Source organism: Accipiter gentilis, chromosome Z, assembly GCF_929443795.1.
Source record: "Accipiter gentilis chromosome Z, bAccGen1.1, whole genome shotgun sequence".
Lineage (NCBI taxonomy): Eukaryota > Metazoa > Chordata > Aves > Accipitriformes > Accipitridae > Astur > Astur gentilis.
In genome coordinates, this window is record NC_064919.1 from 45,972,457 (window position 1) to 45,996,865 (window position 24,409).

Here is a 24,409-nt window from a genome sequence, read left to right on the forward strand (position 1 = left end):
CATTTCAAAAAAACAACAAAACTTCTCAGCCTGGGTTTACATGCTGGTAGTCACCACAAGCTGGCACATCACAGCAGGACAGGCTTACATGCCTGCGAATTTCCAACATGCATGACGTTGCCTTTCAGGAATTGGTTATGGGAAAAAGATTTAATTCCAGTTTCCCCTTGGCTTTTTCCATTTCCATTTCTCCTGTTACAAATAGCACAGCTCTGGCCCCCCACCCCCAACAGTATATAAATTAATTCCCCCTCATTCACTTTAACCTGGGTCAGCTTAATGGAAGCTGGGTTAAATTCTTGATCTAAAACCAACTGTAGTCAAGAGAAGCCCTTCCACAGGCATGAACAGGTTTTAGCTCTGGATGGTGAAACCTAGGTGTGATGCTGCAGTGCAACACCACTGCCCTTGTCCTGCTGAGCTCCACATATTTCAGCAGGTGTGGGAGCAGGAATCATCACCAATTCCATTCTCTCCAAGTATGGGATAATGTAAAGCTTTGTATAAGATGGGAAACCACACAAATGGGAGGTGGCAAACTCCTAGGTGACACAGCCAAAGTCTTGTGGCTTGATGCCTCCAAGAGTTCAGAATCACTGCAGTCAGGTAACTTGGGAAACCACAAATTAATTGATTTTGCTAGCTCAGAGAAATTTTGTGAAACTCTACATTGTTTCTCAGTAACAAAACTGCAAACTATCGGTAGTGGCACGCTCTGTGACTGAATGCCTGTTGTCCTTACAGACAGAATTCTGCACACGTAAGTGAGATTATCACACGCAAAAACAAGGAGGCAGGAGAAAGAAAATAGAAAAATGCATCTTAGAAGTTACTTATGTTTAATGCTTAAAAGTCTGAATGCACAAACAATAATCTACCATTATAGAAGTACTGGTGGTCAATACAATGCATTAGAACTATGTACAATGACACAGTTTAGTATCAAAATCTTTCTACAATGTAGAGTATTACGAAACTGTTAATGACATCAAACACTAAGCACTTAAGACACCATTTTTTGCTACCACATTTGGAACTTCAATGAACAGTCCATTTTAACTTGCAGCATCAATCCATTTCTAGTATGAAATTAAGTAATTTTCTACTTATACAATAAGATTTATCTACACGGGTCTTTTGATTTTGATCCATAGCAGCAAAGGCACTGTACATCAGCAGATCCACAGACTTAAAGATTTTTTTTTTAAAGCATTCAAAAAAAAAGTCACAGATCATAGTTTAACAGCAACAACAACAACATAAAAAGATAACACGTTGTCTCTGGCACAATGGCTCAGTCTGCGTCCTTTTTAGGGACATCCAGTCAAGACTTGGATTGAACTGCTGGCGAACAAAGCAAGTCCTTATCCCAATGAGAATCCATTCCTTTTTGTATGTCGGAATGAGTACTCTTGTAAATCCTACCTCAGAGGTCATTGCTTTTGTAGTTTGTATATTGGTAGGCATCCATTCTTATTTCAGTGCAGTTTCCAAAGAACATATCAAATATTTTTCATAATCTCTTGTAATTGAAAAATTGCCCAAAGACACATATCCCCATTTTCAAGGAAACATTGCAAAAGTTTCCAGAAGTAACAAAGGTGATTCTTTGAGGCAACTTACTGTACTCTCTACAATATAACAAAGAGAGGTGTTTATATTAAAAAACCTAGTCTGACACCAAAATGCTTTATGTTTATCAACAGAAAAGCATCGAGAACAAATCTGTACACAAGATGCTATATTAACATTGCAAATATATAAATTAGCACATTCTTACTTAAAGTGAATTTAATTTAGATGTGAACTGAATTTGCCATTCATCACAGGCATGTAGATTACTGGCTACAGTTTGCAATTTCCTAAGTTTCCAAGACTGTCTAAAATAGTTAAGATACAGCATCTTCCCACCAAATATTTATACTGTAATAACACTTAGAGGTCTCATCCAAGAACAGGACTAAAAAATATAACAAAGTTTTTTTGTTTTTTTTTTTTTTAAATAGAAACTACAAGTCTATTTAGTGTAACTTTAACTATCTCCTGAACATCCTTCTCCAAGATCCCCAATTCATCCACCTGCAAAAACACAAAGTATACAATGCACCTTTCAAACTAAAGCTGGGCCAGGCAGCTTTATTTAGTCAGTTCATTGTTAGAAAGCCTTCTTTAAACAAAATAAATACATTACAGCTATAATACATAATTAAAGAGTCAAGTTCACTGTTAAGTATGCTTATTCCATCTTCTTCCAAGTAGATATCTGACAATTTGGTATCACAAGTTCTTAAAGAGCATTCACAAATCAATACCAAGTTAAGAAGGTAAAAATAAATTCCACAACTGTGATGAGCATTTAAGTTCTCAGTTTAGAAAGAAAAAAAAGGAATATACAGCAAAGTGCTAGGAGAAGGAGTTCTGTCTGCATTCAGATTTGTCTCTAATAAATAACTTCATAGACTGTAGCTTTCTTGTCCCCGGAGCCAGTGACAATGTATTTGTCATCCACAGAGATATCACAGCTAAGCACAGATGAGGATTCTTTGGACTACAAGAAAAAAAAGAAAAAAAAAAAAAGAAAATTATGCCTTTCCAATCCTTCAATCCAGAAAAGCTTGAAGATTAACTGGAAGAGTTTATAGAGAGGGAATACACCGAAAGCTGATTTAAGTATCAGTACTATAGTGTCAGCATTTGTTACAAGTCTGTTTCTCCAAACTTGTTCCACCTAAAGCTCTATGGCAACAAAAAATAGCAGTGGAAAGGGAAGTGAGTGTTATGGACCTAGAGATAATCTATCAATCAAACAAAAAGAAGCAGTCCTTTATATATGCTCTACAAGCAATGAGTTTTTCTTTATATTTTACACATTAGCTTTTGCATGAAAATGGATGAAAAGCCATCTTCTTCTTCCCTCCCTTTTTTATTGTAAACCAGAAATCCGTATGGAGAAGCACTACAAAGCCCTACCCGCCCACAGGTATGAAACAAAGATACTCCAAAGAAGTAACTGTATCTCCTCATACTATTTCCCCAACACTAAAGATAAAAGCCTTGCACAAAGGGATTTAAATTATCAGGGAGGATGCAAATATGAAAAGATACTGTGGTGGAATAGGATGCACGACCGTGTACAGCAGGTGAATGGGAGACAGGATACACCAGTACGCAGTAGCTCTGTCTCAACCAGCTTTTCTGTCTTTTCTGAGATGATGTGTACATATTGTCATATTTTACTTGCTGTTTTAGTGCATGTTTTCTTCACATAACACATGTCCGCATCCTTTTCTGCCTGTCACTTCAAGAGCTAAACACTTCCCAAACATGCTAATTTTTTGCCAAGAAACCTCTGCTGCACTGCACAGGGAGTTTCTTTCTCTACCCCTCATTAACAAAGCTGCACTGGGGTTTTAACATCACTTTTAAGGGAGATGTGTTCTTGTTAGGGCAATTCAGGCTTTCTGTGGGAGGTAGTTCCAGAGCTGAATAGACTCTCTGAATAGACACTAAGAAAAGCCAGACCTCAGCTTTCCCATGTCAAGGCAAAATGCACTGTCCCCAAAGGTGGAGACACAGCAGGTATCAGTACAGGTGAGACCTGACCATCTAAACTTGAACACCAGTTACCTTAATTCAAAAAATTCCCAGCCTAAAAGTACCTATAGGTGAAAGAAGAGAAGACCGTGCCAAAAATCCCACTTTGCTTTAATGGCATTGAAGTGCCACTAAAATTGCGCACAGAGAGATTAAAGACTACAGAAAGGTTACAACTTCCAGTCATACTCCAGGAGGCTTCTCCATAAGGATACATCAGGAGTCTGCCGGTCCAGTCCACTGACTTTACACATCTCATCCAAGAAAAATACTCGTGTTGAATATGACTTTCACTGGTTTAGCTACATTTTGGACCTTCAGTGAATGCTCACCTAACAACACGACTTGGGTACTGTATTACAGCAATACACACAAGAAGGTGAGAAAGAAGGGTATTAAAAACAATTCTGGATTAAAGGGCTACTTTATTCTAAGAGCTAAATTACTCAAATGTTAGAAAGGCCAAAAGCGTATCTCTCTTTAATTACAGACAAAGTCTTAAAGGAACATAGTAATTAGCCAAGAATTTCCATTTAAAAACTCTTTAAGCTAATGACAGACCCTGAGATGTGCAGCTCTACTGCACTGTAATGTATGTGGAAAATAGCTTTTAGGAGATTATTACCTGGAATATACTGGCTCCATAAGGTGTTCTCCAGGCATTAAGAAGATTATCTTTTCCAGTGCTTACAAACCATTTGCCTGCAACAGATTGTTTAAATGTTATTGTTACATTTTGTTTTCAAGCAATGCACCCCAAGAAACTGATTAATCCTAAAAAACAATGCATTCACACATTAATGGAAAACATATCCAAAGAACAGTCAAATTTTCATGTGATTGCACTATAATGTTCAATCACCACATAAGCAGTTCACGCAAAAAAGCAGTCATATAGAATTTTTAAAGTAATTTTAATACTTAAATTTAACATCTGATTTTAAACTATACACCTACTTCCATTGAAAGGTAATCTTGAACAAATTTCTCAGGAGGGAAAACAGTGGCATAGAAAGATTGGCTTACCACAGTGAGCAAATTTGAGTGACAACACACAGCTCTCATGAAGATGCAGCTGATACTTGTCTGGCTTAGTAACATGCAGCACCTCGACATTACTGTTCTCCATTCCTACTGCCAACCACTCACCAGTTGGGCAATAGCCGAGTGAGAAGATCTGGAATTAGCACAGCACATGCGTCAATCAGTAAAGGAATGAGTTTGAGATATCCAAAGCTGACTCTCGCTACACTGTTAACACTATGCAAAACCACATTTTTGTCTACTACAGTTGTAAAAACATGATAATCCAATTACTACAGTATTCAAGATAAATTAGTTCATGTAAACAAAGCTCAATTAAAACCGTAATAGGAAAGCACTGAGTCAAGCTATAAAAGTTAATGTCCTTGCTTATCTGACAGCATTTAAAAATATTTTTGTAAAATATTTTTGAACAAGAGTCTCCAGAAATGGGAACAGACTGCACACAGGAACACTTTAATCTGGCAATATTTTTATAAAAAGGATTCTCCACTATTCTCATGGGAGAAGTAATAATCTGTCAAATGGTCATAATGCAGAAAGATGTTTAGCTGCCACATCAGGAAAAAAAAAAAAAAAAGAAAAAAAGAGTGTGAGACTAAGTGAAAAATTCTTCAGAGTTCTCCTTGAGCCTTCTTTTTTTGCTTTAAAAAACCCAAACCAAACAAAACCTGAAAGTGCTTGTTTTAGAAAACCATGACAGATTTTTCTTAACATGCCAAAGCTTCTGAGATTGAACCTGTGATGTGAAGTCATGTTGCTGTAGCTGTCTCCCTTCTCTGAGATCCCAGGATCTGACTGTATTGTCCAAGCCTCCCGTCCATAGTTTGGTGCCATCGTTAGAAATGTCAATACAGCTTGCTCCATCTGTGTGGCCCTGAAATTGCCTGAAAATATTGAAAGAAGGTATGCATATTCTTACACTGGGAAGAGTTGGTTCTGAGCAGGTATACAAAATACCTCCTTTTTCTTTCAGTCCCTGACATGCAGCCATTAAAACCAACATTAACATAGATTCCAATAGCAATCTGAATATAAACTCTGGGACGACCATGTGAGTTTTGTGATGAATTGATGAAGTAATCAGGCCAGACAGCCAAGTGCTAATTTGATTTCAAAAAGCACACTTTACGAGTCAGATACTCTGGGGATCTTTGCTGCTGACTGTGTGATACCCACTATTCAACTGAAAATTCCCTCACTCCCCCAAAGGAATGTAGCATGATCATCAAAATTCACTTGGTTTAAGAAGAATCTGCGGGTCACCAACAAAGTTGGAAGAAAAAGCAGTCTAAATGGGAACACCAGGGAGTAAAAGCCTGCCTTTACACGCAATACTGATATATTACATATAACGACATGCACACAGTGCAGTGCATAGAGAAGCTCTATTACTGGCTCCTAGCTTACTGTACATTAGTGTCGAGAAGGAACCCATACTCCTAAGATGCTAAGTTTGCAATTCAGTAATTTACACACATCTTTACCCAAGGCATATTTGCTAGAGCACTGATTAAAGAGATTGAAGTGTGAGCACAGTGTATTGCATGGAAACAAAGAAAACCATCTGTTCAAAGAATCTACATCAGTGTCAACGCCAGCTGATCTAAGGAAATTATAGTTATGGGCTACTCAACAGGCCTGGAATTATGAAACTCTCAAAACCTATAAACAATGATATAGACTTTTGTCAAAGTATTACCATGGCTATTGTGTAGCAGTGAAATACTAGAAGCAGCTATGCAAACACCATGTAGAAAACAGTGTATGTACGCAGAGGAGCATGTAAGGCCATGTCTAATTAATTCTTCACAACCTGATGATCCGGTTCTGTCGACCTACCTTACTAAAGTCTGGTTATGCAGATCCCACACTGCAATGTTCCCATCACTACAGCAAGAGAAGCAGACCTTGGAATCAGGGCTGATAGCTAGAGCATAGCAAGCCGGAGCAGAAGATGTCAGTTCTGCTTTGATGCGAGGAGTTGGAGCTGCCAGGTCCCAAATGGATAACGTGCTGGCTTCCCCACCAACAATCAGGGTGCGGCCGTCAGGGAGCAATCTGCAGGAACGGATGTAGTTATCTCTGTTCTGTGGAGACAGAAGCCATCAAGAGATTACTCATGAGGAAAGGAAAACAGCATTAACATGAGAGCAGAAATCCATAAAAGTATTGTATTCCCTCCTGGTTTTAATGAGCCATTTATACTTATGACAATGATAAAGTGTATTAATGCCAGAAAATTACATGACATTAGGGAAGTACTTAAACTTGATCTACAAAATTCAGTAGTGAGAGATATTTAATCTTAATTAGCATCAAAATGCAAAGAGCTGAACCCAGCCCAAAACAATTCAAGATAGCTGCATTCAACAGCTTGTGTAGAAAGTTACATTTTCATACTCTGTTTATTTCAGCACATTAACCTCTTGGCATGGGGGAGTACCAAATTCCCTGCACACTCCCCCCGCCTCTGTTCCAGTGAGACTTGCTGCCACATCTAGGAGATGTCAGAGGAAAATGTTTGGGCAATTTTCTTCATTTGTGTAGCAATTTGTGTAGCAATTCATTATGTGTCTACATGTGCTGCACAGTTCTCATTTTACTGCCTCTGTCACAAGAAGCAACATCTTACCAAGAACTGGTAAATGACATGAGAAAAGCTGCTAACAATGGTTCATCTTGTTAACACATTCAAATAATTTGTGAGTAACACTCAGCGATATTTTTAATCATCACATTAAGACAGGGCAATGCATTCACACACATACACAGACACAAATTACGTGACACAATCTTCAAATACTCTCGGAGAATACAGCTGCAAGAAAGCAATTTTTAGCATGATAGGATATCAAGCTTTAAGACTGCCAACAAATGTCAAAGTTTATAAACAGTATTTGCTGTGCTGTCTTTGATCTTTCCCCCTACCAATACAATTTTAGGATATTAAAGATGTTTTGATTCATTGGGGGCAAAAACCACAAGTACGACAAGGAATATACTTCAAACTCAGTTCTCAAAGAAACAAAATTACAAATGAAATATCAAGCTTCGATACCAATGACAGCACTCAAATAGCCACTGATTTTTTGTACCTTAATGGTATCATTTCAATCTTAACACAACCTGCTATCTTCTTCCACTGTCATATGCTGCTGATCACCTACCAGGCAGTCCAGCTGAGAGACTGGGCTCTTGTTGCCAGGGTGGCTGATGTCCCAGACTTTGACGCACCCCTTCCCACCCGTGTACACATGTCTCGTGGGGTTGCTGATGGTAACTGCACACACCACTTCCCCGTGGTTCAGAGTGTTGATCTGACGGGCATGGCGAGGGATTCCTGGACCGATGAGGGCATCAGGAGGGAAAGGAACCGGCTGCATCTGACCATCTGCACTTACATGAAATGAGTATGCTCTGAGGGGAAAAAAAGAAAGATAGGGAGAGATTTAAGAAGTTTTTCTTGAAGCCTATTTAAGAAAACATAATTAAAGGTGTGTTTCCATTGCAGGCATCCAGACTGTGCACTCAGCTACTTTTGCAATCTTTTTAACTATGTGAAGAAGAAATTATTTATTTATCTATAGCATGGCCCTTAAAGCATAAAATTAGGTACTCTTCTTTTAATGTGGAAAGTCAAGCACCATCTACCAATCAAATGAGCTTTTACAACACATGCAATGATGATTTCTGGCATGAGCGAGGATACAGGATGCTACTCTTAAACCTGGGGCACGTGGAGACCACCACATGCAGAGAAGAGAAGAATGGTCAGGTCAGGACCCCCTGGAAGACAGAAATAGTTGGCTGGCTGTTGCAGAGCATGGCAGGTAGCTGAGTGCCAGGGGACATTTGGTTGCTCCCTTACTGACTCTAATGTGCAAAATTCAGCTGGACTGCTGCCAAGCTGCACTGAATGCACCACAGGTCCCATGCCCCTTGAGCAAAACCACCCAGCACTGTACCTTACGGTGCAGTGAAACCTCCACTGTCAAGAAGTTAAGTCTTCAAGGCACGGTTGCTGACATCTGACATGACAGACCAGCAAAAATGCACTGGATTTTTTTTTTCCTTCCTTTGGGCTCGCTTTTTTTTGGGGGGGGGGGGGGGGGGGGAGGGGTGCAGGGAGTTGGGGGTGGACCTGACACAACAACTACAAATCCCCGTTTCTCTTGCCAGAATCAGGGCTCTCACTGAGAAAGAATGTGTTGTGTGACTGCCAGTTATGCCACCTGTGAATAACCTATCAACAACTTTATCTCAAAATATTTTCCAGGGAGAACAGTTAGGTTGTGAAATTGTCTTGTTCTGAGAAGCTACGTGACACATCACATCTATTACAAGAGCACAAACTTTACAAGAGGGTTCACCTACACATAGCAAGGTATGCTTAAAGGACGGCTTTAATTCCTTAGACCTAAAAAATTCTCATAGTACTGATGAAAAATCCATTGTCACAATGGTGGGATGAGAATAGCTTACAAAAAAAATCATTTGATGAGAATACTTAGGAAGATCACTTCCTTAATTGTTGCTTCAAAGTCACTCAAGAAGGCAGTCTTCAGAATTCAACTACTGAATTTGTTATTTAAGATTCATAGTGCATTAACACTAGAACAATAATTTTCAGTGGGACAAAATGCAACTGCATTTTCACCTTTCTGCCCTATTCCCAGAGCTTTACACACTCTTCTCCTCCTGTGCTCTGTTCCTTATTCTGGCAGGTCTGAGTGACAGATCGTACCATCAGCCTCCATTTTTTGACATTAAACACATTCAGGAAAGGGTAGGACAGATTTCTGTGGTTGTCAGAAGCAGCAAACTGCCTATATGAGTAGAATTAGGGTTCAGTTATCACTGCAGGAAACTGAAATATCTTCCTCTTATCTCCCTAATTTCTGTTTGCTGCAGTAAGGTACTGAAAAAAGCAACTGTTGGTCACCTGAAATCTCTAACAAAACAAGTGGAACTTCATTATCACCTTTTCTGATTTCTGTATGCAGTCACTCTCTGCAGAGCCTTGTTGAGCACTGATGATACTTTTATCAGCCAAAGTGATTTTTAGCATGGTTATAAGTATACAAATCTGGAGTGATCTGTGACTACATTATTCTTACTCTATTCATTACTCCATACCAGCACATGTGATTAAACTGTTGCTTTGTTGCTTGGTTTGGTTTTGTGGTGGTTGAGTGGTTTTGTGGGTTTTTTTTTCACTCTGAGAACTAACACCACATGTTGCTTATTTGATGTACTCTAAATATCTTACAAATATCTGACACAGTAAACACATGGTGAGCACTTTTTTCTTCTTTTCACATTAGCTACCTTTTCTATTTATATACCGTACAATCCTCAGTGTTTTGATGTATCTCCAAAGTGAAAAGAGACTTATTAGGGGCCAGATCCCTAACGGGCTACACACTGCCTGTTGCCTTTCAACAGACACTCAACAGCATAGAGAATTTACACAACTTTTGCTCTAAGGGAAAATGAAGAGTAAATGAGATAGCAACAATCCTGAATGATAGCTGTGAAAAGTACCGCACTTAAGATGAAGAAAAATCAATGCAATTATGCTCAAACAACCACAGATTTCAAAGCTCTCAGGCCCTGCGGCTGACAAATGACAGCTGCATTTACATGTTTAAAACAGTCATCAATGTAACAACAACATTCAAAAACCTTGGAGATGCACCACAATTGAACGAGTTTGATTTCAGTTTGCCTCACTTTTTACTCCCCCCATCTCTAACATGAGTGAGATGTGAGCCGGTGAGCAGGAAGGTCTCCACACCCCTGGTATTGCTGCTCCTCCGACTACAGCAAGCAAAGCCTGGTAGAGCCAGTCACCCTTCCTTCTGGGCGACTGACTCCACCAAGGATGAACTTGAACCCACTGAACATTTGAACATTACCTCAAGGCATTTCTAAATGCCTGCTGCATATGTAGGATGAAGATCTGTGCCCCACAGAATTTTTAATGCAAGCTGCTGGTCTGGAAGCTGCTGCACACTCATTTCCATACTTGCCTTACGCAGCCACCTAACAGGGCAGCGCAACTAGCAGAAAAGTCAGCTTGAGGTGGTAACTGGTGTGTGATATCTGAGAGAGCTGGACATGGTTTACAATTTGTGTGACACACTCACAAGAAGAGTTACAGGCACTAGGACTTGATGGCTTGTCACCACGCTATGTTATTAAACCTGCATGTACACAAGCTCACTGGCAGGTAGGAGTATGCATTTACTCACGTGCATACAAGTGTGTGAATATCCCCCAGCCACTCCGCCACAAACACGTTCATATGTGCAAGAGTGAGAGACAGAATGGCACAAACATCCCCCGCCCTTCAAACTCTCCAGTATTAGCTGGTCAGAGTTTCCCACAAGTGTCATGCAAGAAATGGAACTGGAGGACCCCTACATAAAATCTGGATCAATATGGTTTGCATCGCTGTTTTATTTTTCCCCTCTCTAATTCAAGAGGGACGTGAGCAGAGAGTTCTTCATAACTGTGAAATTCTATTTCTGAGGCTCACAACAAGTGAAGCCTGGTACAGCAGGTCACCTTTTACGGTCAGTTCCATCAAGGATGAATTTGAACATTATGATACAATAATTCTTTCCAGTACTTTCAATCAAACAAAACATGTCAGTGTTCCTTTCTCTGCACACTCCTGTTCATAACAGCTGATAAGTTTCCAAGTAATTGCAAGGGTTTTGTGAACAAAGAAATCATTTTTTTAAAGTGAGCAGAGTACAGTAGAATGGAAAGCCAAGGTCCCGTTCCAGTTTGCATTTCCATATAAGACCAACCAGTCAGATTCAGCATGTAACACCTCAAAGTTCAGCTCATTTTTCCATTTATTTCTGTCTCCTTTGCCCTATATCACCCAGTCCTTGTCAGCTGCTATTAGTCTTCATAACAAATTTGCAAATGCAACTTTAAGATTAAACAGTGTTTCTCCTGCCCTTGCCAAAGAGCTATACTTATTTCTATTCACACAATAGTTTTCAGTAGCTAAGGGGAATTCCAATCGGCAAGGGAACACAACTTCAACATATGATTGACTTTTAAAGTTGAACGTTTGATACTCACGGTTTCCCTCCTGGGATGCCTGTGAGATTGGGAGGGATGCCTGGGACTCGCATGTGATGATGTGGATCAAAACCAACCTATAGTTTTCCCCAAGCAAAACAAAAAGGTGTATTAAAGATGGAGTTAGATGGAAGACTATTTAATTCATGTTCTCCATAGCATACTCCCCAAATTACAAAGAGACTGAACTAGATATAACCCCGCAGGTCTTAACATAAACTTCTCTCAACACCAAATGCACTAGCAGCAAACACTTACCACCGGAGATCTCCCATAAGCTGCCGCTGCAGCTGCTGCTGCAGCTGCTGCACTCATTTGAGGGGAAATATTGTGTAGACCGGCATAGGCAGCCCCAGGGCTGGTCAGCTCTCCGTTCATACCAGCATGTGGCACGATCCCAAACGGAGTAGGATAAGGACATGGCACCGCCATAGGTGTCCTTAAACCTGAAGCTATTGAGGGCAAAAAGAGAGAAGTCACACAGCCAGCCCAGACCCATCAGATGAAATATAAGTTTGGCTATATATATATATATATATATATACACACACACATGCTGTATTAAAGTGCTGAAGAACCAGCTCAGCATCCAGTTTAAGCAGCTGTAATATACTGCCTCATCACTGTAGATGGGAGCCTGGCTAGGGACAAATGGCCACCATTTCACATCATTGAAATATACGGACACTAACCTAGCGGGTCCACACCTGGGGGTTTGCCAGGCACTGGCCTCAGTCCGGGAGTGGAGTTGCTGCCTGGAGTTGGGGCATCAGTCCGTGGAGTTGGGGTATTTGATTTGGACACAGGAGTGGTAGATTTCTCATTCTAATCACCAAAAAGGAAAAAGGAAGACAGTTTGTTAGTTGTTTTATTTTTTTAGCTAGTGGTTGGAAAGAGAGCCAATGACAACCAGAGTGTGCGTAACTAATGATATTTAGCTTTTGGGTTTGGGTTTCAACAGTCCCTGGCAATGAAGAGAAGCTGCAGAGATACTGAAAAAGACGGAATGGCTTTGGGAATTAACTACAGCCTTCACGGCTTTCCTCATCAGGGGCATCCATATGATGCAGAATGAGGTCAATGACTGAACATCACTGCCGTCTAACAATTACATTGGCAGCATATATGAAATCTGTCAGTGGTCTCACTCCGCTCATGGCAGACCTGCTCCCATTAAGATTATGAGTTTCGTGAGAGGCCACTGCTGGATGGACAAGAAGACCAGGAAAAAAACCACAACTGACCAACAACTCATGCCTAAACATGGTGCTGGGAACACAGGACAGCGACAGTGATGGATATAAAGTCACGAACTGTGCAGTGCCGCTCTTGTGACAAGCTTGTTAGTAAGACAAACCCCTGACTCCCAGGCCTGAACCTGTCATTCCATCACCTTTTCTGAGCACTACATTCACTTTAAGCTTTCTTTTTATTTATTTTACTTCTTTAAATAATTGTGTACCCTGACCTGTGAAGAACTGAGAAGGGAGTTACTGTGCAGCTCAGGAAGGTGATTAACTGTGGTCACAAACAGGAAAGGAAAGAACACCCCCAACTTGCAGGCAGTTCTTTTTTTGCATTGTGATTTGTGATGCAAGTCAAGGAAGGCTCTTGTAAATGACAGATTACTTTTTAGATAGAAAATAAAAATTATTGTTGTTGTATATGGCCTGGTAATTCAAACAAAGCTAACAACCAAATCACATCCAAGGAGGGAACTGAATTTGCTATAAACCACAGCACAGGAAAACAGCTCAAGCAACCCCTGTGTACTTTTATTTATTCTCAGAATGGCAGTTTTTCATATTGGGGAGGAGAAAAACATCTCTCAGCGTAGCACATCTATCATCTACCCACAACACCAGTGAAAATAACCTCTTCCTATCCCCCAAAAAAGGCTGTGGACTTTCTCCTTACTATTTTATTAAATTCCCTTGAAGAGATAAATTAAACAAATTTTAAATTGATGCTTCATAGTGCTTTACTGATAGCTGTGGAAATCCAAACTGTGTCCAGGCAGAAATCCAATAAGCATGTGTTTCAGCATACGATCATGGGTCAGGAGCATTTTGAAGCACTTACAAGGCTAAGTTCTTTGGATTTGGAGGAAGGAGTACTGCTGGAGGATGCAATAGACGCTGGACTAATCGGTGCATCTTTCTTCAGCAGCCGAGTCTTGTCCAAGCCATTCTCCCGTGGAGAGTGTGCTGGGCTCCCCCGGGGAGAGGAAGGATCCTAAACATCAGCAACATGGGTTAGTATAAAAACTTCATACTAGCCACTAGTGCTTGTCTTGAGCAATTCTCATTTGGAATGAAGATCTGTCATAGAAAGTAACATCTTCCTTCAGTTCTTAATTGATTTAGCTGAAAATATTGTAAAATTGAGACGGATAATGAAAGACAACTTTTTTTCTTTTTTTTTTTTAAAGAAAGTCTTAAAATTTCATGCCATTAGCCATGAAAAATAATATTAAAAATCTTTGGATATTGAAATAGGCAAGTAAATCTCATTTGTCAGGTGATAGATTGAAAAGATTTGAGGCACTTGGCAGGCCTATTAAGTTCACATAAGAAGTCATGGCCAGACTGAAAGAAAACACAGATACCGTTACAAGCTGCATCTTTATCTGCTGTGCTGGCCAGGCTTCAAGCACCTCTAGAAGACTTTTGGTTCATATAAGAAACAAAAAGGTCCTTTGTAGAAATAAGTGTTACAGATCTGATTTGCATTCTAAAGAAAGATGACCTGACTGGATTCCTTCAGGCATTTCAAGCTCCTTTATGAAGGCAAAGGCTGTAATGTTATTCATATACCCAATATGCACAGAAACCACTGAAGACACCCCCACCACCAACACTGTAAGGTAGAAAAACCACCACTGTGTATACCTCATTGGAAACATCAACTACCAAGTTGTCATCACTCTTTTCACCGTCACTGTCCTGCAATGACAAGTCACAATGTGTTAAAACCATTTATTTAATATCGTAACGTCTCTTAAGTACGAAGAAAAACAAACCAATGAAATGCAAGGATGCTCAGAACTATGCAACGTAGCATTAACTTTTACCCAGCTTGTGGTAATACAATTATAACATTTAGGTCACCTATAGGGGCTTCTGCTTAACAGGTTGCCACAGCTACAGCATTCTTCCCAGTTGTCACATTGATGAACAAGGACACAGGATGAAAATCCTCATCCGAGGTTGCACTGCACTGAGAAGCACAGCCAAGCCAGAGTCCAGATCTACCAAGTCCCAGCCTAATGCTCAGTCCCCTTGTCACATGCCTTCCAGGTGCTCTGTATTTATATTGTTAAAAACCCTATCAATCCTACACACCAAAACCTCCCACCCAGCACAGATGTTAGAGGCAGGCAGTAAGAACCTGTCAAAAATTTGACCCTCAATTTTAGTATGTTAAGCGGCAGGAATCAGGTGAATTAGAGGAACACTTAAATTCGATAACACACAATGTAGACAATTTACTCACATAACGAGCTGCTATTTCCTTCTCTTCTGTTTTCTGTTTTTTACTATCTGAAGAATAATCTGTTGAATTTCTGTGCTTTTCTGCTGTTCTGAAACTGGCTGAGGGAGATACAGAAGAGCTCTGCAGTCAGAAGAGAGATGAAGAAAACATCATCAGATGCTTATTCAAAACAGTGGTTCATTTGTCACTATCCCTCAATACAACTTAACCCAATAATATGATTTGGAGCTGTTCTCACAGATAGCACTTTGGGTTTTAATCAGCGATAGCTACCCAGCAAGTGTCTGGTATTAAAAGCGCACAATGCACTGCAAGAGACAGATAAAGGCAATCAGCCGACAGATCATAGTTGCCATCTGCAGTGTCAACGGGATGAATGTAGAGCTACTTTGGACCATTTTATGATTACGGTGCATTGGCCTAGTTTTGGCTTGTTTCCTCTACAAATATGCAGGGTTAAATCAATACTCCCTGAAGAGGGGGGTGGGTGTGTATCTGTGTGTGTTTGCCTGTGTAAATCAAGAAGAATAAAGTGGCTCAAGGTAAGTCACACTTCAGCAAACGTTTGAATGGAGATTTCTAGCAAAGAAAGAAGCAAGGTCCTGACCAGTCTCAAAGCAGGACAGAACAGGGGAAAACACCTAAACTCATTTAGTCATTTTATTTTGGTGCCTTTTACAACTACAGGCTGTGCCTGCAGTAGAGAGTAACACAATGCAGTGGCTCACTAAGTCTCTTGCCATTCTGCAACCCTTGCTTAGTAATGATCATTAAAGAGCATGCGTACAGAACAGGAGAGAAAGGAAGATATTATGTACTTAATGCACTGTCATCCAGCAATTCTGCTCTACTCCTTTAAACAAGGCAGGCGACATTTATCAACTCCTACCATATTTCCAAAGCTTGGTGGAGCCTGTATGTTAGTATACAAAAAGGGAAGTAATGAAAGATGCAAAGTTCCCTCCGGGATTGATTTTAGCAGCAGCACCAGCTTTTGGCCCTAGTTCAAGAAAGCATTTAAGCATGTGCTAAACTTTATCTCACACTGAAGTCAATGGTTGAATGTACATAAGTAAGGATGTGTTCATGCATTTTGCAGAATTGGAGCTGACAGGAATGAAGATGAAAGTAATTCTCAGTTGAAACCCTGCTGACTGCTTCCATCTCTCTGTCCTCCTTATGTAAGGGGGTGGAAGGAACAACAACCAAAGAAGTCCTTACTGCCAGATTTTAGATCCTCCCATTCATCCAGAAACACTGGTTTTGGGGTTCTTACTCCACACACTATGGACAGCTGTTGTTCCGCATAAAACTACAACACAGCAGTTTGGTTGTGGGGGTTTCAGTGCACACCTCCCTAGGTTTATTTTATAGCTACTATGAGGGATGCATACCAAGAAATTAGTATTTACATTGTGCAACTTCTGTTCCATCACTATTACCAAATGTCTTCTTTTCCTTAACTTACTACACCACAAACTTCTGATAACGATTAGGAACACTTAACCACAGAAGTTAAGCTGTGGTTGTTGCCCAAGTCACATGAGAGAACGTTTCTCCCTGCTGGGACACTTAGGTCATCCTCTCCACTTCTCTAAAATTTCCAATTCTTGTCAACAGCAGCTCAGATTAATAAGTGGTAGAATTTGCAAAAACCTTCCATCTTTTTGATTGGTAATTGTTAATTACCTTCTAAGTACACTGAGTGGAAATAAAAATTTTAGAAAAAAGTTAGGGCTGAACACAGCCTAGGCCTTTCCCATTTTGCCTGCCTGCCTCCTGCTCTCTCTCTCTCTCCCCAACAGTATAAAATAGGTAGACAAGGCTTTCCCAACCTAAGGAAATACATCTTAAAATACATTCACTGATTTAGCTTTAAAGAAAATCATTAATCAACTATTACAGTATATGACACAAACTAACAATGTTATTTTTTGCTCCGAAGGGACAACACGTGTTAAGACATTTGGAGACAGTAGTGGCAGTAGGCACAGAAGCCCTTAAAATAAAGCCGAAGCAGAAATGCAACATTAAATGAACTGATGGCTTGAAAAAAGTATTTGTTTACTACAACAATAGAGCATAGTCTTTTGCAAAAGATTTTAATAGTGTGCTCCTATTACATTTATATTCATTTACAGTTTGGGAAGCAGTAGCTTGTAATGTGAATTCAATTCATTATTTCTCAACTTCACCCTACAGAAAGCAATTTGCTTTAAAACGAAGAAAAATAATCACCAGTAAACTACAAATTAGAGTGGTGTCTAAAGAATTAAACTACTGCACTTATTTAAATAGAAATATTTATTTTCATAAATTTGAAACCATACAGTTTCATTTTTCACAATCTAGTTAGCTATGTGCTATAGATACCATTTTAATCTTTGATTTCACTGCTTAATAAAGTAATAAATTAAAGCTCCCTACTAGAATGATAAAGTAGCTAATTATCACTAGCACATAAAGGAGGAGCACCACATCGGGCATCGGGGCAATGCACACTGCTTAATGGTTTATTACTTCAAAGACGGGTCAGACCTGATACCAACATGAAAAGATCTTGCTGCAGTATCTCACCTGGTATTAGCAGAAAAACAGAGACAACTCACCTATGGAAAGCACGCAGAATCTCATTTCCCAAACTGAAAATTGGCCAGCGTACTACGGCTAACATTATTTTGCCTCAAGAGTCAATTACTAAAGAACAAATCTAAACATTCTTTTAACTGTCCAACCCCTTTCCTTGCATGGAGCCAGAAAATCCATACCCCTGCTTTACTAGCCTCTTCTCCCTTCAACATGTAATGCACCTGCCACATAAAGATCTCTGACTTCATGGGATCTCTGGGTGCTGACAGATCTAAATTTATCTCTTATGCTAAGTCACGTACACAGCCAACGAGCTACGGTCTAGACCTTCCTATAGACCTAACACCTACTATTTCCAGTGTGCAAGGGATATCATTATTACCCATACTGAGCTCCCACTACTGTTTGCAACAGCTTTTCAGCCTACACACACTTGTAAGGATCTATCTTCAGTAAGAAATACTGGGATGTAACAATGTCCTCATGGTTTCCGCTGACATCAGATTCCTACATATAATCCTGTACCCACCCACACCTTGGCTCCTGAGTTTGCAAGTCTGCATACTCCAACAGAGGTCCTTGTATTTGCAGACTGTGCAAGAAAACCTCCATCAAAGCACACTGTTTAGCTGTCAGACTCTGCCCTGTTCCTTGATTAAAACATTGATGCTCTTCGAACAGCTGCCTTTAAGAAGCTGGAATAGGATAGCTACTTAGAGAAATTAAGTGATTCAGCATTATGACTTGGCAGGCTGCAACTTAATGGGCTGGAGTCCTCATTTTAGTAACTATTAAAATTTACAGAGAAATAAAGTCTTTTCACAGTGCTGTTTTCTTCAATAAAATGTGTTAATCTACTGGAGAGTAGTGTTTTCCTACTAACCAGCACTGAGTTTGCTTACATATAATAATTAGATCAGACATAGGAAAAAATACTCTTTGGTGAAAGTAGGTTATATTTAGTTTCCGTTTTAGCAAAACGTACCTTTTTTCATATTCCGCTTAGGTAGAGCACTTTTATTCATGTTAAATACACCACAAAATGCTGACAAAACCCAACTGAACATACACATTTACAGAAAGGCTAAGCACGTTGCCTTGTTCACGTAATTTGCTTAAGTGCAACGCCAGTCCTGGACCCACAGTATCTTTTGCACTAGGCTGTAAAGCATGGCATGCTATGCTTCAATCTCCGTTTTGGGCAGTGCTGAGCACAGCGCTAACTGAAAAGGTCTCCTGCCACAAGGACCACTGTTTTCTCTCCAACTTTGGCAGGGCGCTGCTCCTGGTGGAGTACCAGTGGCACACAGGCGCAAATTAAATGAACATAAAGAGGGCCATACAAGCCTCTTACGCAGCTGTAAAATTCTCACCAGTCACAGGGCAAACATCAGCATGCTCGCTGTCTATTTGGGATAATTAATACTTCCAAGATGCTAGGAAAAGAAAAAAAAAAAAATCAGCCTTTTACTACCAGCTTCCACTGGAAGTTACCTGCATTAACATAGATGACTTACACCACAACATGGCAGAAAAGAAATCAATATGGTCAGATTGCACAGCGATCCAACTGCTCTCAAATCCTGCAAGCCCCAACTCCCCATATGCTAGCTCTCCTGCAGATGAAGACCTGGCCTGAGCAGACTAAGTGATAATTAAATGAAATCAGTGTTAAAAGTAATGACTAGAGATGACAGGATGAAAAGCCCTCCCACATGATAAAGCTGGTAACTCTTTAAAGCATTCACGAATATGACCATTCCCCAGCGTACCCTTACTACTGTGCCAAAATGATGTATTTGGAGTGTAATAATTAAGACAATAACTCCCAACAAAGTGGGAATTACGAGATAATTGACCATCCTGAAGTATTAAGCAAACTGCAGTAAAAGCCAAGGATGCTCAACGCTAAGGTCAATTATGGTGTAATTATCTGAATGACATTATTGCTGTTATAAAGTCTGTTGAAAGTATAAAAGAAACTATAAAAATGGATACAATATGCATCGCAGGGAAACGACCAGGCAGTAATGCTGCTTGGTTGGCTGGTGCCAATGTTGTAGATGGATGTACCAGTGCCAGAGCTTGCACTCAGGCACTGCCAGGCTTGGGCTTGGAGCACTGGGCTCTCTAAGATAAAATCGTTTGCTTACATCAGAAATGCAATAAAAAAAGGGAAATGAGTGCTGTGACTTCTGACATGCAAGGGATGAAACAGAAACTGCTCTTGTGAGTAACGAGTGGTACGAGGTGGAAGAGGTCCCACCAGTGAGCTTGACAGGATAGGGTGTAAGAAACACCGGGGGCAAAAGGAAGGGGCAGTCCAGCACAGCCCACCGAGACCATGCACCCAGGGAGAAAACTGTAGCCAAGAGCTCTGAAACAGCAAACCTTCTGCATGGCTCTAACCATAAGGCAACACCTACCTGTCTAAAAAAAAATACATTTATTTACATACACTCACAGGCACAGGTACATTACTTTTATTAAACTGAGGGAAATGGTGTGAAACGCTGTGGGCTGCTCTATAGAAAGAATATATATGACACTCTATATCACATGGAGTGTCTGCATAGTGGTTGTGCTCCTGAGGTCACCACACCTATGCTGCTACCACGCCTTTTTGTTGTTATCATTATTACTACTATTACTACTATTGCTATTACTACCTCCCAGTATCCACTCCAGCATCACAGATATTGTGCTCTTTGCTTTAATTTTCCAACATCCCCCCTTGTTGTCCTTACTTAAGCAAGCGGGTTTTCCCCGCGATGTCCTTCCCTTTAGGTCTATGCAGTGGATCATGATCAGGCTGACACAGTCAGGCAGTACAGCCTGGAGCACATCTCTTCCAAAATGGCTCACCAAAGGAGGGGAGACTGGTAGCCAAGTATTGTTCCCACATCTATCACCAGTCATGGTGAACTTTTAAAATATTTTCACCTCCCCCTTTTCTAACTTGTTTCTCTACTTACCCAAACTGAAACCCAACTTCCACTCAGACATACCATAAAAAAAAAAATTTATCTTTTTTTTTTTTTTTTTTTTGGTTCAGTCGCTGCCTTTTCCCTGTAGCTGCATTTTCAGACACCAGACAAATTCTCAGTAATTGTTAGTGAAAAATTCTACTAACTAGCTAGGAAAGATACAGAACAAAGCTGTTTTTAATATCACACGACCCTGTCTGAGCTAACTGGATTGAGTTTAGTAATCAAGTGTGTGATAATTATTTTTAATACAAACTATGATTAAAATGCAAACTTTGAAGTTTTATATAGCATTTTTACCCACTAATTAACTTCACTAATTGCAAAATTAATGAAGTTAATTAGTGGATAAGTATGTCATAAAAAACATCAAAGTCTAGATGTGCAGTGCTGCTGCAAGAGCAACACAACGGCCATGTAGAAGTCCAGAATAAAGAGAATGTGTAGGCTCAGCAGTTAAGTCTTCGAAACACAAGTGTTCTCAGAAGTTTTACGTGCACAGAAGTATAGATATGTACATACATTACATATATGTGTGTGTAATTTCTTTAAAAATATCCGTGTAACTGTTTACACTGGTGATCTGCTTGAACTGGTGGTGCCACTGCGATATTTAATCTAAGCTAATTAGAAGCATCAAAGTCTAGATGTTATGAAATGGGTGATAAAATGAACAATAAACCACTACGGTTGTACACGTTAATTCCAGTCGTATTTCAACATACACTTATCAATTTGCCGGAAAAGCTAAGCAGGCCACACAGAAGAAGTTGGAGATACATAGCAATTTTGACGTATAATCCTATCAGCATGTGCTGCTGTTCCTCCGGCCCCTCCTGGTGTACAGGTGCACGGCGGTGGCAAGAAAAGTAGGTGTTTAAAGCAATGGTAAGGGTTGCCGGCTAGCCTTTCACAGACGGATTTTTGCAATAAATCCTTTAAAATACAGCTTCTCCAGTAATCACTGGCTGAAGGATACAACACACATAAGGCCTAATCACTACTGACACTGTGAGGGTCAAAGGATGGAGAGAAGAACTCATGCAGCTTAAGTACAAGCAGCGAAGCAGTAGAGGAACACAGCTGTGAGACAAAAAGGAAAGACAGGTTTAGGTTAAAGTATATCTTAGCACAGGCACATGAAGGTAGTGAAATCAAGGTGTGTGGCAAGAATAACAAGCACCCTTTGGTAAGCAAGACAGTTTGAACAAAGGACCTGGTTTCAGCAGGGAACAAAAGAAAAAAGAAACAGATGGGCAGGAAAAGGAGTTAAACACTTCCGATAGGTTTACAGAAGCTTCAAAGTTCACAGATTACATTTACCATCAAGTCTACTCTCGTCCACGTCTGCCAACATGTAAATATTGAATTTAATTGATGGTAACACAACCCAGGCATTGTCAAACATCCTCTCCTTTAATCCACAGAGCAATTCACCTGATCCACTGTCCATTCACCACCCTGCATTTCAAATCTCCTCCCCTTAGAACAGACCCCAAACAAAGACCACATGCTTCAGCACAGAGCAGAGCAGGTAACGTGGACCAAGTGAAAAGATTTGCAAGGTGTTAAGGCACAAATTGCAACTGGTGTAGGCAATACATCGGGTGAGCCCCAGGGCATATGCAGGCTGCAAAGGAATTCTGTCCCTAATGATCCCAGGAAAGAAAAATGCTCCTGGATAACAAAGGCAGGTGCAAGCTTGGAAATGCTACCAGACACAGAAAACCATGCTGCTGGCATTTTAGAAAATAAATGCCAAAATCCGGGACAAACTGCACGTTCGTCTTCACAGCACACAAACCCCTGGATGTTACTTTAACCAAAATCAGACACACCGAAATGAAGGGGTCAAAAGCCACCGAGTTACAGAGATTCAGAAGAACTGAAGGTAAATATAATCATCTTCGGAAATCCGAGGAACAGCAGTGCCAAGGAAACACGAACTACAGCTCTCCTCTCCTCAAACGTTTATTTGGGGTTCAAATTACTGATCTTTCATGCTATCTCCTTCAGCAGACACCTGAAACAGTTTTGAGCAGCTCTAGCAAAATAGAAAGAGAAGAGCGTATTGGGAGTTAACTAGGGAGAAAGAGCAAGGGAGAGCAGGCAATCACAGGATACGAAAAAGCTCAACCACCCCGAGCATTCAATGCAGCAATTTAATTGTGGGCTCACCACTATGAAAGGGAGAGAGCAGGATAACCACCAGCCTGCATTACAGGGTTTGATTCAGCCGCATGCCATGACGCAAGGAAAAACAGCAGCACTCTGTGAGCGTTCTTCAAAAGCCGATGACGGATGCACACAGAAAATTCCCAACATCCAACATACCTCCAGAATATTAACACTGATTACATTTTCATAGTGACTAAATTTAAACAGAACACACAAGGTGATTAAGTTAGTTTTTAGAATAGTAAGAAAAACACTAAAGAGGGAATGTTTTATGATAGCCATTAAAGGCTTGTGTCAGTATGCTTTACGCTTAGTTAAAAAATATCTGCAAGAATCATGAAATCCCTCTGAAGAATAACCAGCTTTTGCTTAGAGCCCTCTTTTCAGACCAAGCACCACAGTAAAACTGTTATCCCTTCACTTTGCACAGTGATTAAAATGGACTGTACGGCACTGAGCCAAGCTGAACGCACACGCTTTCCTGCAGTGGCTCAAGCCACAGGGGTTATAAAAATCTCGTCAGTACCAGCAACAGAGGTTAGGAGGTAAAAAATACACACACCTACGCCCCCCAGATCTTCTATGTTAAAGTGGTAATGATCAGGCTTTAAGCATTGCCTTCTCTGGGGATAGCTAAGTGGATTCAGTTTTCATGTGACAGGTCCTAACAACTTTCTCCTGGGATTTACGTTCCCTATCTAATTCTTCATTATGACCAGAAGGATATAGCCTAGCACTACTTAGCCTTTTTTTTATTGCTTTAAAACCGCAGAGATCACGTCTGAAGACAGTCCCACGAGGCACTCCGTTTAGCTGCTTTCAATCAGGTACTGTGCCCCAGTGCCCCACATTTTAGTTTTGGTCACATCTAACGTAGGCTATATTCACAGCAAAGGCATCAGTTTTGAATTTTCACATCTCTGTTCCTTTCCAATCTATCCATATGTATCAACCCTTCAGGGAAAAACACTTTCATTTTCTTTTCTTCTGCCTGTTTGTCTCTAAAGGATTTTATAGTTGTTTTGCTGCAGAGATGACCTAGGAGATGATAAGAAAACAAAGCAAATTATTGTTTTAACTGAATACTTCACGGATAGATCTGATGATCTCTTTCCACACTTTCCGACTTGTTCCCTCCCTTCCTCCCATTTCTAATCCTATTTGTTCCTGACTTGATCAGTAGTGAAGTGATGGGAAAAGAGGTAGCCTTCAAGAGGCTACCATGATTACAAACAGCACCCTAAAATTCAATACAAACATTCACTCCACATCCCAATGCCTTCAATCAGCAGAAACATGTTCACGTGTTTTTCTCAGGTATTAACTAAGAGACTGGCAACTCGCTCATCTCTTCCCCTGTCAGATCTTACGTGGCTTAAGACTCGATATATTTTATGCTTTTCTAGCACCCTACATGA

The 24,409-nt window shown here is 40.3% G+C and overlaps 1 protein-coding gene across 6 annotated transcripts in view; it reads right to left on the minus strand.

The window, feature by feature from the left end:
- Positions 1-838: 838 nt before the first annotated feature.
- Positions 839-24,409, minus strand: part of LOC126035978 (transducin-like enhancer protein 4) — a 100,975-nt gene continuing 77,404 nt past the window's right edge. For 5 of the 6 annotated variants that reach the window (XM_049795161.1, XM_049795160.1, XM_049795159.1 and 2 more), the window contains 12 exons: positions 15,238-15,357; positions 14,634-14,687; positions 13,825-13,977; positions 12,435-12,567; positions 12,001-12,194; positions 11,743-11,819; positions 7,809-8,058; positions 6,481-6,728; positions 5,378-5,525; positions 4,621-4,771; positions 4,220-4,296; positions 839-2,548 (listed from right to left, as the gene is read on the minus strand). In XM_049795161.1, the coding sequence (XP_049651118.1) occupies positions 2,441-2,548; positions 4,220-4,296; positions 4,621-4,771; positions 5,378-5,525; positions 6,481-6,728; positions 7,809-8,058; positions 11,743-11,819; positions 12,001-12,194; positions 12,435-12,567; positions 13,825-13,977; positions 14,634-14,687; positions 15,238-15,357 (1,713 nt within the window). In that variant the 3' untranslated portion in view covers positions 839-2,440. Of the gene's footprint in view, positions 2,549-4,219; positions 4,297-4,620; positions 4,772-5,377; positions 5,526-6,480; positions 6,729-7,808; positions 8,059-11,742; positions 11,820-12,000; positions 12,195-12,434; positions 12,568-13,824; positions 13,978-14,633; positions 14,688-15,237; positions 15,358-24,409 lie in introns of those variants that run through there. The other variant, XM_049795163.1, reaches the window with a different exon arrangement.